At 45.5% G+C, this 17652-nt stretch overlaps 1 protein-coding gene across 1 annotated transcript in view; it reads right to left on the bottom strand.

Moving 5' to 3' along the window:
- The window catches only part of PTPN9 (protein tyrosine phosphatase non-receptor type 9), a 79220-nt gene extending 62074 nt beyond the window's left edge, over positions 1-17146 (bottom strand). The window contains exon 1 of the mRNA XM_084782266.1: positions 16358-17146. Coding sequence (XP_084638392.1) covers positions 16358-16420 — 63 coding nt within the window. The 5' untranslated portion in view covers positions 16421-17146. The remainder of the gene's footprint in view (positions 1-16357) is intronic.
- Between the last annotated feature and the right edge of the window lie 506 nt (positions 17147-17652).

Below are 17652 nucleotides of genomic sequence, written 5' to 3'. Positions count from 1 at the left end.
AAGCCAAGCACAGGCTAGGTTAGGGGTGGCCACAGTGGCACTTGGGAGGCAGAGGCAGGGGGATCTCTCTAAGTTCAAGGCCAGCCTGGTCTATAGAGTGGGTTCCAGGATAGCTAGGGCTACACAGAGAAACCCTGTCTTGAAAAACCAAACAACCCCCACCCCCACCCCCAAAAAGCCAAGCACAGTAGCGTGAACCTGTAATCCCAGCACTGGAAGGTAGCTGTTTATCTAGCCAGGAGCTCAACCAGCAACCACCAGGTTCAGAAGGAGCCCTTGTCTCAAAAGTTAATGTGGAAAGCAACAGAAGACACCCAACGTAGAATCTCTGGCCCCTCTACCCACAGACAATAATTTTAAATTAAGTCAGGCAGGGTGGGTGGCACATGCCTATAATCCCAAAATTTGGAGTTAATAAAGGAACATAAGGGGTTCAAGTTTATTGTAGCTACTTACAGAATTTAAGGCCATTCTGGGTCACCTAAGAACTAAAAACATATATATAATAAAATATAAAAAAATTTTAAACTCTTCTACCAACTGATAGTGTCTTTTGACAGTCGTCATTGCAAGCCCATAAGACCTTGAACCTCTAGTCGTAGACAGGAACCTTCTGCATGTGCCATACTCACTTTCCTGCTCGAGGCATTTGCTAATGTTTATAAACATTCCTGCCAGACTCTGAAACTACTAATTCAGGCCTGGGGGTATAGGTCTGTAATTACAGCTACTCAGAAGGCTAAGGCAGGAGAATCATATTTTGTAGGCCAACCTGGGCAACTTAAAAAGAAAGGCTTGCAGAAAAAAAAAAAAAAATTAAGTAGAATAAATAAAGCGAGGGGTGAGGTAGGTGGTGGAGCTGCAGCCCCATAGGTAGAGGCCTTGCCTAGGAGGCACAGACAAGATAAACAATTCCAGCACAGACTGTGAAAGTATACAGAGCTCCCAGAAACAACAGAAAAAAATTCAACAACTACAAAAATTTTAAATTGTCTTGGGCTGGAGAGACGGCTCAACCATTAAGGGCACTGGCTGCTTTTCCAGAGGTCCTGAGTTCAATTCCTGGCATCCACCTGACAGCTTACAACTGTCTGTAACTCCAGTTCCAGAGGATCCAACACCCTCTCACAGACATACATGCAGGCAAAACATCAACACAAATAAAATAAGTAAGTGATTAAATAAAAATTTTTGTTAGGGCTGGAGAGATGGCTCAGAGGATAAGAGCACTGACTGCTCTTCCAGAGGTCATGAGTTCAATTCCCAGCAACCACATGGTGGCTCACAACCATCTATAATGGGATCTGGTGCCCTCTTCTGGCCTGCAGATGTACATGCAGGCAGAGCACTGTATATGTAATAAATTTTTAAAAACTATCTTTAAAAAAAAATAGGACAAAGACGAGGACAAAGACAAAAGGGGAACAAGCATTTGAAGAACAGGAACCTCCTTACCATTCTGAAAAAAGCAAGTCCACTGGTCACCTCACATGAGGAAAAGTGAACCGCACAACCAAAGGGAGCCTTGGAAAGCCATTCTCATAGAAGAGAAATATCTCAAAGGTACACTATGGGGAAAGAGGAGCCTTTAGCAGCAAATTTATTTTATTTTATTTTGTTTTATTTATTATTACTTTTTGAGACAGGGTTGTGTGGCTGTGGCTGTCCTAAAACTAGTGCTATAGGCCAGGGTGGCCTCAAACTCACAGAGATCCATGCAAAACATTCATACACCTAAGTTTAAAAAGTGATCTCTCATCTACTATTTGGGTCACAGCCTCTTACAGTCCAGACCAAAAGAACCATCCCAGAATAATCCTGGAACAAATAATGCTTCCCATAGGCCATGGAGCTTCCCAGTTTTCACATCCTATTCCTGCTCTTAATCTCCATGTGTAAGAACCTAACGCTCAGCCAGGCGTGGTGACAGACACCTTTACTTCCAGCAACTGAGGAGCAGAGGCCGGAGATCTCTTAGTTCAAGACTGGTCCACAGAGCAAGTTCCAGGACAGCCAGGACCACACAGAGACCCCCTGTTTCAAACTAAACAAAGCAACAATAGAAAAGATACTATCTCGGTTAGGGGAAGGGGGAAAGCCCAGCACTTAAGAGGCTGGAGGAGGAGAGTCAAGAAGCCTAGAGCCTTGGCGTGTAGCAGCGCACACCTGTAATCCCCGCCCTCCTGAGGCAAAAGCATGAAGAGTGTCAGAATACTTGGGCTACAGTGTGAGACTTAACCTCTAAAAACAAGAAAAAGAAAACAAAACAACAGAAAACGGAATGGAGGCCGGTCTAAACTACATATTTAGATCCTTATCCCCCAAATGAAATAAATCCAACAGTAACTTTCCGTTTCTGTTTTGGTGCTATTGATGAACCTTGGAACACAGCAATGCTAGCGAAGGGCTGCAACAGGCCAGCTCCCCTCCCCCCCACGCAGAATCCCTTCCAAAACCAGGCAGAGAAGCAGCTGACTCCAGGGCTCTTACCCGGCACAGGAGTTTCTCCACCCTGTTCCAAAGGAGCAGGAACAGAAACCTGCAATCAACCCCTCAGCCAAGGGGGACAAGCAAGGAATTGGTTTTATTTTGTCTTTTTAAAAAAGAGTCTCAGCAGGGCACAGTGGTGCTCGCATGTAGTCCCAGCACTTGGGAGGCAGAGGCAGGTGGATCTCTGTGAATTTGAGGACAGCCTGGTCTACAAAGTGAGTCCAGGACAGCCAAGGCTACACCCTGTGTTGAAAACCAAAAAAAAAGAGTGTCACTATCTAGCCCTGGCTGGCCTCAAACCCAGCCTTTCTTACGCAAGGCCATTGCTCTTTCCCAGTCTTTTTGAGTTTTTCTATATAAGTGTGCAATGGGAAAATGTTACACTAGTTACTCCAGAAAAACAAAATATGCTATCATTTGGATTTTTAAAGCAGGATGGTCAAAATAGACAATGTAAAATAGCTGATAAAATACCAGAGCTAGGACTCAGTTCCAGAGTATTGAGACTGTAATGCGCCAGTTTTTCTGATATAAAATAAAGCTTATGTCTTTTCCAATAAAATAAAGCCAAACTTAGAAAAGGTTATTCCCATACACTAAGCCTGCCAGGTCTGGAAGCTCACATCAGTAACTGAAGCTTTAGGAATTAGCAAATAATAGGTCACATTATAGGAGAAAACCTACAGGTGCTTAATATTTACAAAATTACTAATTCCAACACTCAGCCTCCAAAATTGTAAGAGTAAAATTCTTATTTTACTCTTATATCCAAATATACTTAAAACCCAAGTAACACCTTACCTAATTGCTAATTACATACTTAGTAATTACAGTGATGAAATAAAGAACCCTTCACCTTTCCCGCCATTTCTCTCTAATGATCTCCATAGTAATTTCTCAGGAAAGTCTCAATTTAACATCATGAATCATTTGGTCCTTGACATCTGGTTCCTTCCAGAGGGACAGATGACATTCAGCACAGGACATGTAAGACTGTGGGAAAGGAAAGTTCTTAGCCACAAGATAGGACAAACTCAGCTGAGCATGGTGGCGCAGGCCTTTAATCCCAGCACTCAGGAGGCAGAGGCAGGCAGATCGCTGTGAGTTCGAGGACAGCCTGGTCTACAAAGTGAGTCCAGGACAGCCAGGGCTATTACACAGAGAAACCTTGTCTCAAAAAACCAAAAAAGGAAAGGAAAAATAAAAAGGACAAACTCCTGCCCATAGGAAAGAAAATCCCTGAAGTCCTCTTTACAGCAGTTAGATATTTAATGTTAGCCAGCCCACCTCTGATCCTGGCACTTGGGAGGCAGACAGGAGGATGTCTGAGTTCGAGGCCAAGCTGTACAGAGCAAGTTCCACGACAGCCAAGGCAACACAGAGAAACCCTGTCTCAATAATAATAACAACAATAATAGTAATAATAATAATAATATTTAACTTTAAAATGTTCTATTATAAAAATAAAAACCAAAGCATTAAATTAGAATTGCTTTTTTGAAAGCTATACTATAAAGACTCAAAGTACCCACTTTCTGGCTTTCAGAAAAGCTCACACTAGGGCTGGAGGTTGGAGCTCAGAGGTAAAGAAACTGCCCAGAATACACAAATCTGAGTTTCATCCACACACAAAAACAAAAACAAAACACTGAAAGGCTAGAGAGATGGCTCAGCAGTTAAGAGTGGGTGTTGCTCTTCTAGAGGACCCCAGGTCAGTTTCAGTAACTTCACAGTGGTTCATAACTGCCTGTTAACTCTAGCTCCAGGGGACTGGACACCCCTCTTCTAGACTCTCCAGGCACCCCACTCACATGCACAAACCCACATTCACACACACATGTCCACATAATTTATGTATATGTATAAAATCAGCCAGGAATAATCTTTGAGCTGAAGGCCAGCCTGGTCTACAAAGCAAGTTCCAGGCTAGCCAAGGCTACACAGTAAGACCCTGTCTCAAAAAACTAAACCAACTAATTAAATATTAATATTTCTTAAAAATAAATAAAACATTTTACAAAATATATAGGCCTCAGGGTGAATTCAAATCCTTGTTCCTCCTCAGGACTGATTTAAGTAACTAAATCAAGAGAAGTCCACTACTCAGAGGCATGTAATAACGGCTAACATGACTGTTTACCATGTAAGCATCACACTAAGCGCTCCAGTGAGTTCTTCTTAGTCCTTACAATGCTATGGTATCTTAAGTAAGGACTTTCTTTACAAGCTTTGCAAATAAATATTAATAGGTAACTCATAGCAGTGACTTTTCAAGGCTAATCGGGTCACATAATGAGATCTTGTCTCAAAAACAAAAACAAAAACAAACAAACAAACAAACAAACAAAAAAACAACTCAAGCAAGGCATGGTAACGCAGACCTTTGATACCAGCACTCAGAAAGCAGAGACAGAAGAATATGAATCTGAGGCCAGCCTGATTTATTTGGCAAGTTCTAGATTGACCTGGTCTACATAGTGAGAACACTGAGCCAATTAAAAAAAAAAAAGTCATTAATTAAAATAAAACTAGGAACTAGGAGTATAGATTAATATTGGAGTGCATGTTTAGCATTAATTGGGGGCCTGGATTCAATCCTTAGCACTAAAATAGTAAAACGAATAAACTAAACCACATGCTGGACATGGGCACTCACATTTCTAATCCCAACTCTCAGGAGGTCGAGGCGTAAGACTTCCAAGTGTTCAAGGCCATCTTGTACTATATTGTAGGTTTCAGGACATCCTGGACCACATAGCAAGTTCCAGAACAAACTGAGCTATATACAATGTGAAACAATGGGATTTGGGGGGAGGGGTTATTTTGGTTTTTGGAGACAGGTTTTCTCTATGTAGCCCCTGGCTGAGCTAGAACTCACTCTCTAGACCAGGCTGGCATCAGACTCACAGAGATTCCCTGCCTCTGCTTCCTGAGTGCTGGGTTAAAGGTGTGCGCCACTGCACCTGGCTCATGAATTCACTTTACTAACTTTTAACTATCACTATGGAGTTCTAGGTGAGTCACTACTTCCGGTTTCTTCCTTTTTCAGTGTGTGTGTACCGTGTCTTGTTAATCTCGGACCCAACAATTAGGCCAGGCTGTCTGGCCGGGAGCCCAGGGACTCTCTGCTGCCACCTCCGTAGCTCTGCGATGACAGAGCTGACCACCATACCCAGAACGTCTTTGTGAGGTCTGGGTATCAAATCTGGACTGCATGCTTACAAGGCAAGCACCTGACTAAATACACTACTCCTCAACGCCCGTCCCTTTTTTGTGAGATGGAACCTCACTGTTTAGTCCAGGTTGGCCTCAAACCCATGGCAATCCTCCAACTTCCGTTTCCCAGGTTTACATTACATTGTGAGCCACCATGACTTTGATGGCTTATTTCAAAGAGGACAGTGTGTCCTTACAGACAAAAAACTGTTAACTAAACAAAACCCATTTTAACTTCTGTAGGTTGCACAAAATGAAAATCAAAGTTAACAGTGATATATAAAAATTACCCTTTGGGGGACTGGAGAGGTACTCCAGCAATCAGGAGCACTGGTTGCTCTTAGAGAAGAGTGAGTTAGGGTCCTAGCATCTACATCACAACTTTCTGTTCACATAAAATAAAGTAAATAGGTTTAATAAAAAGAGGAAAACAGCCAGGCATGGTGGCACACGCCTTTAATCCCAGCACTCAGGGAAGCAGAGGCAGGCAGAGCTCTGTGAGTTTGAGACCAGCCTGGTCTACAAAGCGAGTCCAGGATAGTCAAGGCTTCACAAAGAAACCCTGTCTCAAAACAAACAAACAAACAAAAAACCCCAAAACAACAACAATAACAAACAAAAAACAACCCAGCAGGGCATGGTGGTGAACGCCTTTAATCCTCCTATCACTTGGGAGGCAGAGGCAAGCAATCCTCGTGAGTTCCAGCCTGGTCTATAAAGCAAGTCCAGGACAGCCATAGTTATACAGAGAAACCGCCGTCTCAAAAACAAACAAACAAAAAAGGAAAACAAAGAAATCCTCTCACAGTGACAAATCACAAGCTCATTATAAAAGTGGCTATTAACACAAAAACACAACTCAGCTTTTAATTTGAAGAGATAATATTTGTTATATTAGGCTTGAATAATAGGTATTTCTATTGTGTTAAAGCAAAAAAGAAGGCACAAAGAAAACAAAACTTGATTGAGATTGTGGCCACAGCTGAGATGCAGAGCCGCCAATGCTGCCTTAAGGAGCATGCCGGCCCAAGCGGAATCTGAATAAACTAGCCACTTACTTCATAATGAGGTTTAAATGGAGTAAATACTGCAGTATTGACAAAATAACATAGACATGGGTAGAAATTACAGTTCATCGTTTGCTAGTTAAGTCATATTGGGTCATTTTCCTCTTTCAGTCTGAATTTTGTTTGCAAAATGATAAGATTTAACTCCACGGCTGGGCGTGGTGGTGCACGCCTTTAATCCCAGCACCTGGGAAGGAAGTAGTTCCGTAAAACCATCTGCCTAGCACACGCACAGCCCTCAAGTCCACCTTTAGGGCGGCAAATAAAGTAACAAAGAGGACTGAGGAGATGGGAGCCACTCACCATCAAGCCTGACAACCTATGCTTCGATTCCCAGACTCACATAAAAGCCAGAAGAGGAGCAAATGCATCTGTAATGCCCTGAAATAAAGGGAAGACTAAAGGCAGAGACAGGAGACTCCTCAGAAGCTCAGAGGCCAGTTAGCCTGGCCTATGCAGTTTGCTGCCAAGTGGTCCTGTGTCAAACACGATGAGAAGAGTGACGAGTGAGGACCTGAGGTTGTCTCTGGCCTGCATATAAGGACCAAGGCAGCTGCTCGCTTCTAATCCCAGCCCTCGGGAGGCAGAGGCGGGTGCATCTCTGAATGGCTTGGTGATAAAGAGCAAGTACTGTTCTTGCAGTTCAGATCCCAGAAAATCCACTTTGGACAGCTCACAAGCCCTGTAACTCCCGATGTAGGGAAATCTGATGCCTCTGTGTTCTGTCTCTGTCTCTGTCTCTGTCTCTGTCTCTCTCTCTCTCTCTGTGTGTGTGTGTGTGTGTGTGTGTGTGTGTGTGTGTGTGTGTGTGTGTGTTTCGAGACAGGGTTTCCCTGTGTAGCCTTGGAGATCCTAGAACTTGCTCTGTAGACCAGGCTGCCTCACAGAGATCCACCTGCCTCTGCCTCTGCCTCCAGAGTGCTGGGATTACAGGCATGCACCACCATACCAGGCTGATGCCTCTGTTCTCTTACATAACTCGTACTCATACACACACACACACACACACACACACACACACACACACACACACTAATTTTTCCCCCAATTTTTTAACTTAAAATAAATCTTAGGCCAGGCATGGTGGCACATACCTTTAATGCCAGCACTCAGAAAGCAGAAGCACGCAGATTGCTGTGAGTTTGAGGCCAGCCTGGTCTACAAAGCGAGTCCAGGACAGCCAAAGCTATACAGAGAAACCCTGTCTCGAAACCCACCCCCCCAAAAAAAACCTCAAAAGAATATATAAATAAATACAATTAAAAATACAATTAATGGCACAGGTTATAACTGTTATAGTTTTTGCCTCACTTGCAAAGCCCTGGCTTTGATCATATCATCATATAAAATCGGACATGGTGACTTCATCACTGCAATCTCAGCACTGAGGAGGTGGAGGCAAGCAGGAAGATCAGAGTTCAAGGTCATCTACATAGCCGGCAAACTGGGCCATGTGAAACTTCATTTCAAAAACTCAAAAGAAAGTGAGGGAAGAGGGGACAGGAGCACGGCTTGGTTGGTAAAGTGCATGCCTTGCCAGCACAGGGACCTGGCCTCCTCCTCAGAACCCACGTAAAACTGCCAGACCTGATAGCACACAATTATAGCCCAAGGCTAGGAGGGCTGAGGAAAGCAGGCCCTTGAGGTCACTGGCCCACCAGCCCAGTCTAACAGATGAACCCCAAGAACACGAATGGTGTCGTGGTTTGGATGGTAACAGCCCACAAAGGTGCAAATGTTTGAACATTTGGTCCCCAGTGTGGAACCATTCGGGAAGAATTAGGAGTGGTGGCCTTGACGGAGGAGGTGTGGCATGGAACAGGCTTCGAGATTTGAAAAGATTTCTGCAATTCCCCATGCCGTCTGTAAACCTCCTACTTTGGGGATTAAAATGTTAGCTCTCAGCCGTTGCTGCCTTCAAGCCCTGTACTCTAACCCTCTAGATACAGAGGCCAAATTAAACACTGTCTTTTATAAGTTGCTTTGTCATAATGTTTTGTGACAGCAAAAGAAAAGTGACTAAGAAAAATGGCACTCTTAAAGACGATACCAGACTTCCACGGAGGGGCACTTAGGCTGTTTCCATGTGCTGACTATTATGAATAAGGCAGCTATGAACATGGTTGAGCATATGTCCCTGTTGTGTGGTAGAGCATTTTCTGAGTATATTCAAAGGAGTGGAATAGCTGGGTCTTGAGGAAGCCCTATTCCCATTTTTCTGAGAAAGCGCCAGATATATTTCCAAAGTGGTTGTACTAGTTTGCATTCCCACCAGCAGTGAAGGAGTGTTCCTCTCTCGCCACATCCTCGCCAACATGTGGTGTCATTTGAGTTTTTGATCTTAGCTATTCTGATGGGTGTAAGAGGGAATCTCAGTGTCGTTTTGATTTGCATTTCTCTGATGACTAACGAGGCCAAGCATTTCTTTAAGTGTCTCAGCCATTTGTTATTCCTCTGTTGAGAATTGTCTGTTTAGTTCTGAGCCCCATTTCGAAATTGGGTTATTTGATTTGGTAGTGTAAGCTGTGGTACATTTACACTATGGAATACTATCCAGCTATTAAAAACAAGGAATTCCCGAAATTTGTGGACAAATGGATTGAACTAGAAATGATCATAATGAGTGAGTTCATCCAGAAGCAAAAAGAGACAAATGATATATACTCATATCAGGACACTAGCCCAAGGGCTAGGTCCCATGAAAGACTACTTACCAGGAAAGTGGGTCAGAGGGGAGGACATCCTATTGGGACTTTAGGTGAGAGAAGCATGGGAAAATGGGGAAATAGAAGGATCCAGAGGGTCCTGGAAACCTACAAGAAGAACATTATGACAGGCGGATCTGGGTCCTGGGGTCCTTCCTGCTCAAACTATGGCACCAGCCAGGGAAAATATAGGCAGTAAACTTCGAACCCCTACCCAGACCTAGCCGATGGACAGGACATTCTCCACCGTTGAGTGGTGAGTGAGGTCTGACTTTCATACAAACTCTGGGGCCCCATTTCTGACCAGGTCCCCTTGATAGGGAGGCCTGGTGGCACTCAGAGGAAGGATAACAGGTCACCAAGAAGAGACTCGATACCCTATGAACGTATACAGGGGGAGGAGGTCCCCCTCAGTCATAGACATAGGGGAAGGGAGTAGGGGTTAAGCGGGAGGGAGGGAGGAATGGGAGGATACAAGGGATGGGCTAACAATTGAGATGTAACATGGATAAATTAATTTTTTTTAAAAAGTTTTTCGAGACAGGGTCTCTGTGTAGCCTTGGCTGTCCTGGACCCGCTTTGTAGACCAGGCTGGCCTCGAACTCACAAGGATCCGCCTGCCTCTGCCTCCCAAGTGCTGGGATTAAAGGCATGCGCCACCACACCTGGCTGAATAAATTAATTTTTTTAAAAAGATACCAGAAGTTATCCTCTGCCCTCCATATACATACACAGGAACACCCATACATACACAAGAACACCCATGTATACACACAGGAACACACAATATACATGGAAACATCCATATGCCTTTTCAGCAATTATTGTTTGGTTTGGTTTTTTGAGATAGGGTCTATCTCTATATAGCACTGACTATGGTAGAACTGGCCTTTAACTCTCAGGAGATATACCTGCCTCTATGCTGGGATTAAAGGCATGTGCCACCACTCCCAGTACTTTTTCAATAATTTTGTTTTTTGTTTTTTTTTTGAGACAGGGTTTCTATGTGTAGCTTTGACTGTCCTGGGCTCACTTTGTAGACCAGGCTGGCCTCGAACTCAAAGTGATCCACCTGCCTCTGCCTCCTGAGTGCGTGGGTCACCACTGCCCGGCTTTTATTTTTATTATTTTAATTTTTCTGTCCTGGGATTCTCTTTGTAGACCAGACTGGCTTCAAAGTTACAAAGATTCACCTGCCTCTGTCTCCCAAGTGCTAGAATTAAAGGCATGTAACATGGAGCCTGGTTTAAGTTCATAAAAACAAGCAAAAAACAAAATTTTATCAAAATACATATTAAAGTTCTATTGTCTTTTCTGTTTGTTTGTTTTTAGTTGTTTTGTCTTTTTTCCGCCCAAAGCTGAGCATCCAACCCAGGGCCTCTAGGCAAGCCCTCTACCACTGAGCTTAATCCCCAACCCCTTGTTATTTGTTTTTTTAAGACAAAGTCTCACTCTGTAGCTCAGGGTTGCCTCAAACCAATCTCCCTGCCTTAGCTTCCACAGTGCTGGGGTGACAGACCTGCACCACCATCCCTGATGGACAATGTCCTTTTTTTTTTTTTTAAAAGGAAAAAAGCAAAAACAAATGATTCTAAAGGGACCATTACTCTTCTTTCATTCCACAAGTACTTCCTGACCTTTAAGTTCTAGCCTTGTGAGGCAATTTGCATATGATGGTGAGAAAAAGCAAAATGTTTCAACTCTGTGAAGTTTATAGCCATGAAACCAGAGAAGTGCAAACTCGTGATAAACAACATAAAGGACAGAGAGCTAAGTAAGAGCCAACAAACCTGAGACCTAAGGCTTTTCCACCAGGAAGTTAAAAACTAAAGGTAAAAGGGCAGAGGTCAAATGAGAGCCATTTCCAGAGGCAGAAAGCAGCCTGTACAGACGCTACAGCAGGAGCAAACAGCAAAAATGGAGGGCGGTGCGGTTAATATGCCTGAGGTAGAAACAGGGTGAAGGGCCAAAGAGATGATGGCTCAGCATTTAACGGTGAGTTCTGCTCTTGCAGAGGAACTGAGTTTAGTTCCCAGCATCTACCCTGGACAGCTCAGAACCACCCATAACCCCAGCTCCAAGGTATCTGGCTCCCATAGCATACCAACATACACATAAACAAAAATACATCTTAAAAATAAATAAATAAATAAATAAAAGTGGCACACGCTTGTATTCATAGCACTTGGGGAGGCAAAGGCAAGTGGATCTCTGTGAGTTCAAGGCTAGTCTAGTCTACAGAGCAAGTCCAGGACAACCAAGGCTACCCTGTCTTGAAAAACCAACCCTCCAATCCCCCCAACAACAACAAAATAAATAAATAAAATCTGAAAAATGAAAAACTCTTTTTTTTTTTTTTTTTTTTTTTTGGTTTTTCGAGACAGGGTTTCTCTGTGTAGCCTTGGCTGTCCTGGACCCGCTTTGTAGACCAGGCTGGCCTCGAACTCACAGCGATCCACCTGCCTCTGCCTCCCAAGTGCTGGGATTATAGGTGTGCGCCACCACGCCCAGCTATGAAAAATGAAAAACTCTTAAAAGGAACACTACAGTTCATGCTTTTCCCATGCAAGGCCAGACATTCAATTGCCAGAACCATCAAAACAAACAAATCATCCCTGTAGTGATAATTTGGAGAGCAGGCTGACTGAGGGGAAGATGCAATCAGATTTGCAATTTGACTTTAGCTTCTCAAATATAGATGGAACAGATAAGAAACAAATCCCATCTCTTGTTGGAGGTCAGAGAAACAGCTCAGCAGGTAAACATGCTTGCCACCAAGCCTGCCACTTCAGTGTAATCTATGTATCACACCTGGAACAAGGAGAAAACCAACTCCTGAAAGTTATCCTCTTCTGACCTCTACACTCCCAGCACAGCACATGTGCACCCATACACGCACACACGCACACAAATAAACGTTAAAAAAACTGAAGTTTTAAGTAAACGCTTATTAGGATAAGACAGTAATTGGACGAGGGTGATTGTGATCATAGTGAGGGTGACAGATAGCCTGACACTGATAAATGAAAGAAATACTTAAGAAAACCTAATGAGAGCCGGGCGTGGGTGTGGTGGCGCACGCCTTTAATCCCAGCACTTGGGAGGCAGAGGCAAGCAGATCACTATGAGTTCCAAGGCCAGCTTGGTCTACAAATCGACCAGGACAGCCAAAGCTAAAACAGAGAGACCCTGTCTCAAAAAACAAAAGCAAAAAACAAACAAACAAAAAAGAAAAGCTAATGATACATTTTATACAATGGATAAGGGCAATAAAGTATCCAAGATTTTCATTGGCATGACTACAGAAAAACATACTATTCAGGAGGGAGTAGTCTTCAAGTGGCTGTAAAGCAGCTGAAACATTTAAAAAAAAAAAACACATCCCCACCCTTTGAGTATATACTAATCCAGTGTAATCTACCTTCTTACAGAATAGGGTTCCATGACAGAGTATAGATGAACAGTGCAGTGCCTGCCTCAAACCAAGGCTCTGCCTTTTATCCTCCTTTCTACAAAAAACTAAGTAAACAAATAGAAATAGAAAAGAAGAACCACAGGGTCAGTTTGAGGCCAGCCTGGTCTACAAATGGAGTCCAGGACAGACAGGCTAAACAGAGAAGCCCTACCTCAAAAACACCACAGAAAACTAAACAAACAAAAAAGCCAGGCTCAATAGCACACACCTATAATCCTAGCACTCTGGGAGGCAGAGGCAGACAGATCACTGTGAGCTGTAGGCCAGCCTGGTCTACCGAGTAAGTTCCAGGACACTCAGAGACACACAGAGAAACAACCAAAAGTAAATAATTACCCTGTATAGCCAGGTGGTGGTGGTGAGGGGGGCACACTTTTAATCCCAGGACTCAGGAGGTAGAGGCAGAGGATCTCTGCGAGTTCGAGGCCAGCCTGGTCTACAAAGGGAGTCCAGGACAGCAAAGGCTACACAGAGAAACCCTGTCTCAAAAAACAGAAGAAGAAGAAGAAGAAGAAGAAGAAGAAGAAGAAGAAGAAGAAGAAGAAGAAGAAGAAGAAGAAGAAGAAGAAGAAGAAGTAGTAGTAGTAGTAGTTCACTTTGACAGGGTCAACCTCCTGTTAGCTCTTGGTTCTGCTTTCTTCTTCTTTAACTATAAAACCAAACTTCTCCTCAGCCCACAGTGGCACTTATTTTATTTTATGAATGAAGATTTGTCTCATTCTAAAAATCAATAATAAAACCAGTCGGGACCATGAAAAAATAAAAAGGAAAAAAAATGGTTGACTCTGGGTTTCTTTTTCTTTTTTGTTGTTATTTGGTTTGGTTTGGGTTTTGAAGACAGGGTTTCTCTGTGTAGCCTTGGCTGTCATGGAACTTGCTCTGTAGATGAGGTAGCCTTGAACTTATAGAGATCCACCTGCCTCTGCCTCCCAAGCGCTGGGATTGAAGGTGTCTCTGGGTTCCTAAAAGATAATCAGCATGCAGTTTAAAAAATGCTTCTACAGTTGACAGGATTTTCTTCTCCTTCTTTCTTTCTTTTTTTTTTAAATCAATAATGGAAAGAAAATAACAAAAGTAGGTGTTGGATTTTTCAGCTTTTCCTGAATATACTCTGTGACTACACAATATATTTAGCCCTCATTATTCATACATACACAGGTGTTAGAAAGATGAAAGACAAAGTCCCTGCCTCAACAAGCCCGCAATCTTGTGCATGAAAGAGAATGGTACATAAAAACTGCTCTGAAGGATGGAGATATGGCCTTGGATTCAATCCTCAAAACTGAAAAGAGAAGAAGGAAGGGTCACTATAAAGTGAGGTCTACTTCCCTTCCTTCCTCCCCCCTCCCACCCCAACAGGGTTTCTCTGTGTAACAGCTTTGGCTGTCCTGGAACTCACTGTGTACACCAGGCTGGCCTCGAACTCACAGAGATCTACCTGCCTCTGCCTCCCAAGTGCTGGGATCAAAGGCATGCGCCACCACTCTCCGGCTAAGTGGTGTCTATTATGCAGCAATATCTTAAAATCATTTTGGGAATGAAAGAAAAATAAGCCACTCAGACAGCAATAAATAAACAAAACAAATAAATCTGCATAACACATTAGGACAGAGGCATCTCCCCAGTTCTGGGAAAGTAGGTTCCTGGACCACCTCCTTGCACCAGCACACTAGCATTTTGGAAACATCCAGTTGCAGTTACCAAGGTGTTACCACTGTTTGTAAAACATTTTTTAAAAAACTCATGCCAAGTTTATCTAAAGGCATTAAGAGTATGGTCTTAAACCAAATACAAACAACATAATTTCCACCCAAAACAAAAGAAAAGTCAAAGGCTTTTCAAAAATCAGTTCTTGGGGCTGGAGAGGTGGCTCAGGGGTTAAGAGAACTGGCAACTGGCTGTTCTTCCAGAGGACCTGGGTTCAATTCCCAGCACCCACATGGCAGCTCACAACCATCCCTAATCCAGCTCCAAGTAACTTGACACCCTCACACAGATATACATGCAGGTAAAACACCAATTCACATAAAATTTTTTTATAAATTATTAAAAATAAACAAAACAAAACAGGCTGGGCAACGTAGCCCACACTTATAATTCCAGGACCCAGGGAGGCAGAGGCAGGAGGATCTCTGTGAGTTCAAAGTCAGCCTGATCTATGAGTCCAAGGCAACCAAAGCTACACAGAGAAACTCTGTATCAAAAAAACCAAACACACCCCCCCTTAAAAAAACAAGTCTCAAATAAGCCCATTAAACCAACACTGGTTTGTCGAAAGGGTCGGTCTTCCCGCTACAGACTGTGCTAACAAATGTGACCCTGTGAACAAAGGCTAGAGAGCATGAAATGGGTTATTACCAGCATGCCTCACCTCTTCCTCTTTCATTTATTTTATTTATTTTTTAAAGATACAACCAGATTATGGCCATATTTGAGCACAGCTATGTTTGGGTATGTGCAGTGCCAAGGAGACAGCAAGAGCCCAGCCCATAGGTTCGGGAACCTCATCTTCCTCAGAAGCAGTCAGCGATTCCACAGCTGGAATATGGGGTGGGGGTGGGGTGGAAAGTTACAAGAGCGGCGGGCTTCTCCCTTACTGAAACCCCTCAAATGATAATGCAAGTCACTCCTTTCTGGGAATTTAAGGTCATGAGCTTTAAAAGGGGACAATGGAACTCCAATGTGGGCTTCAGAAAGATGGAGACAGTCTGCTGAGGTGGGGGCAGGGAAGTGGGGAGGAGGGGAAGAGCCCAGCCTGGGAAAGCAGAAGAGGGGGGTCAACGCCAGGGACTTGGGGAGCTAGAGATGGGGCAGATCTTTCAGAATCTGTCCAAGTAGGCCTGTCACAGCAGCCTGAAAAGCCTGAAGGGTTCCTTTGAGAATCTGGGGCACCTACTTACCAGCGCTACATACCGCCCCCCCAACCCCCTTCTTAGGAAGGGAGATAACCACCTAAGGACCCTCCTCCAAATGGCTTTCCTTGCCCTTGAAAAAACCGACCCTCAAAAAGAAGAAGAAGAAGAAAAAAAGCAAAAGCTTTATAAAAGAGTAGAAGGGCCGGGGGCCAAGGTGTTCTGAGATCATCCAGTGGGGAGCCTACCCCAGTTCGGGGAACTTTAATAATCTCCGGAATGGAGCGGCACGGGGGGCGGGGGGGAGGGTGGTGAACACGCGACGGTAGCCTCGGGATCGCACATAAGCAGCTCAGAGCGAGGGGTCCCGCAGCTCCCGGGTTTGGGCGGGCGGCGGCCTGGGGCGCGGTCTCCGGCCGGGGAGGCCAGCCTGCAGGCCTGAAACCTGAGCAGGAGCTCGGAGGGCCCCGGGGTGAGGAGCGCAGCTAGGCGAGCAGACGCCGGCCTAGGCCTCGCAGGCTCGGACACACCCACCGCTGCGGCCGCGCTTACCTGCTCCTCCTCGGGGGTCAGCTCCGGCGCCATGTCCGGCCGGGGCGCGGTCGCGGGTTCCATCCCGCCGCCGCCGCCGCCGCCACCGCCGCCCGGGGACAGGACTGCTCTGCGAGCGCCGGGAGCCCGCCGCACTCCAACTCCGCTTCTGCGGCCCGGAGCCTCAGCAGCTCTCGGCCGGCTCGCGCATGGTGGGGACCGACCGGCGCGGCCCGGCGCCCGCGACGGCTGCCAACGCCGCTCCCGCTGGCCGCGGAGACTCGGCTGTCGCTCCCGGCGGGGAGGAAATGCCTCCTCTTTGCTTCACTCCTTTCCTCACGCTACCCCTCCTCTCCCGAGGAGGAGAAAGTGCAGTGCGGGCGAGGAACTAGCAGCAGCCGGAGGTTTGGTTTTTGTTTGTTTTGGTTTTTCTTTTCTTTTTTCTTTTCTTCTTTTTTTTAAAAGAATCGACAACTTTTAAAGCCCACCGCGAAGGCCTCCGGAGCGTCTTCACTCCCCCGCGGAGCTCGCCGGCGCCTGGAGACCGCCCAGCCCGGGCGTCCGTCCGCGGGGATGCGGGGCCCTGCGACCTGCGCGGCGGCCTCGCGGCCCAGTTCCTCAAAAGCCGCGGCGGCGAGAGGGAGGGCGGGCGCGAGCGAGCGAGGAAAAGGCGTCCCCCTCCCGGCTCAGGGCCAGCGCTGCGGCCTGCGCCGCGTCCGCCCGAGCCCCCCGCGGCTCCATTGAGAAACTGAGCATCTCATTCACAAACAGGCGCCGGGGAGGGCCGGGCCGAACTGGGACGCTGTCCGAGAGGGGGAGACAGAGAGGAGCTGGGAGGAGGGGAGGCTGAGCGGAGCGGCGCGGGAGGGGCTGCGGGGGACAAGAGGCGACTCCCCTGCAGGAGCCGGAGGAAGACCGGACCGAGTGTTAAAAAGGATCTAAAACTATGCAGCGACCGGGCACTCTCCCCGGCGTCCACAGGCGGCTACCACTAATTCGTGACAACCCACATCTTAGTGTCTTAAAGGTTGCCGGAGAGGTCCAAGATGTTCAGCTGCCTAGGATCTGACAGATAAGCAAGGGCCACATTTCTTTGCTCAGTGTATCCTGTAGTCCAGCATCATTGTAGCTAATTTTAATCGCGTACAAGAAAAAGACATCCTATATCAGAATTCATCCAGGAAGCCCACGGCCTTTGTAAATGTTCGGCTTTCCTCTAGAGCAAGTGGGGGCAAAGTTTGGGTCTCCGGATAGCGGCATTGTGAAGGTAGTGTTGGGCCTGCTGTTAGTGTGCATAGTTTTAGACCAAAATTAAG

Source organism: Acomys minous (genome assembly GCF_964271855.1).
Source record: "Acomys minous genome assembly, chromosome: 5".
NCBI lineage: Eukaryota > Metazoa > Chordata > Mammalia > Rodentia > Muridae > Acomys > Acomys minous.
The sequence above is the reverse complement of the archived record's forward strand: the minus strand, read 5'-3'. Positions and strand labels throughout refer to the sequence as shown.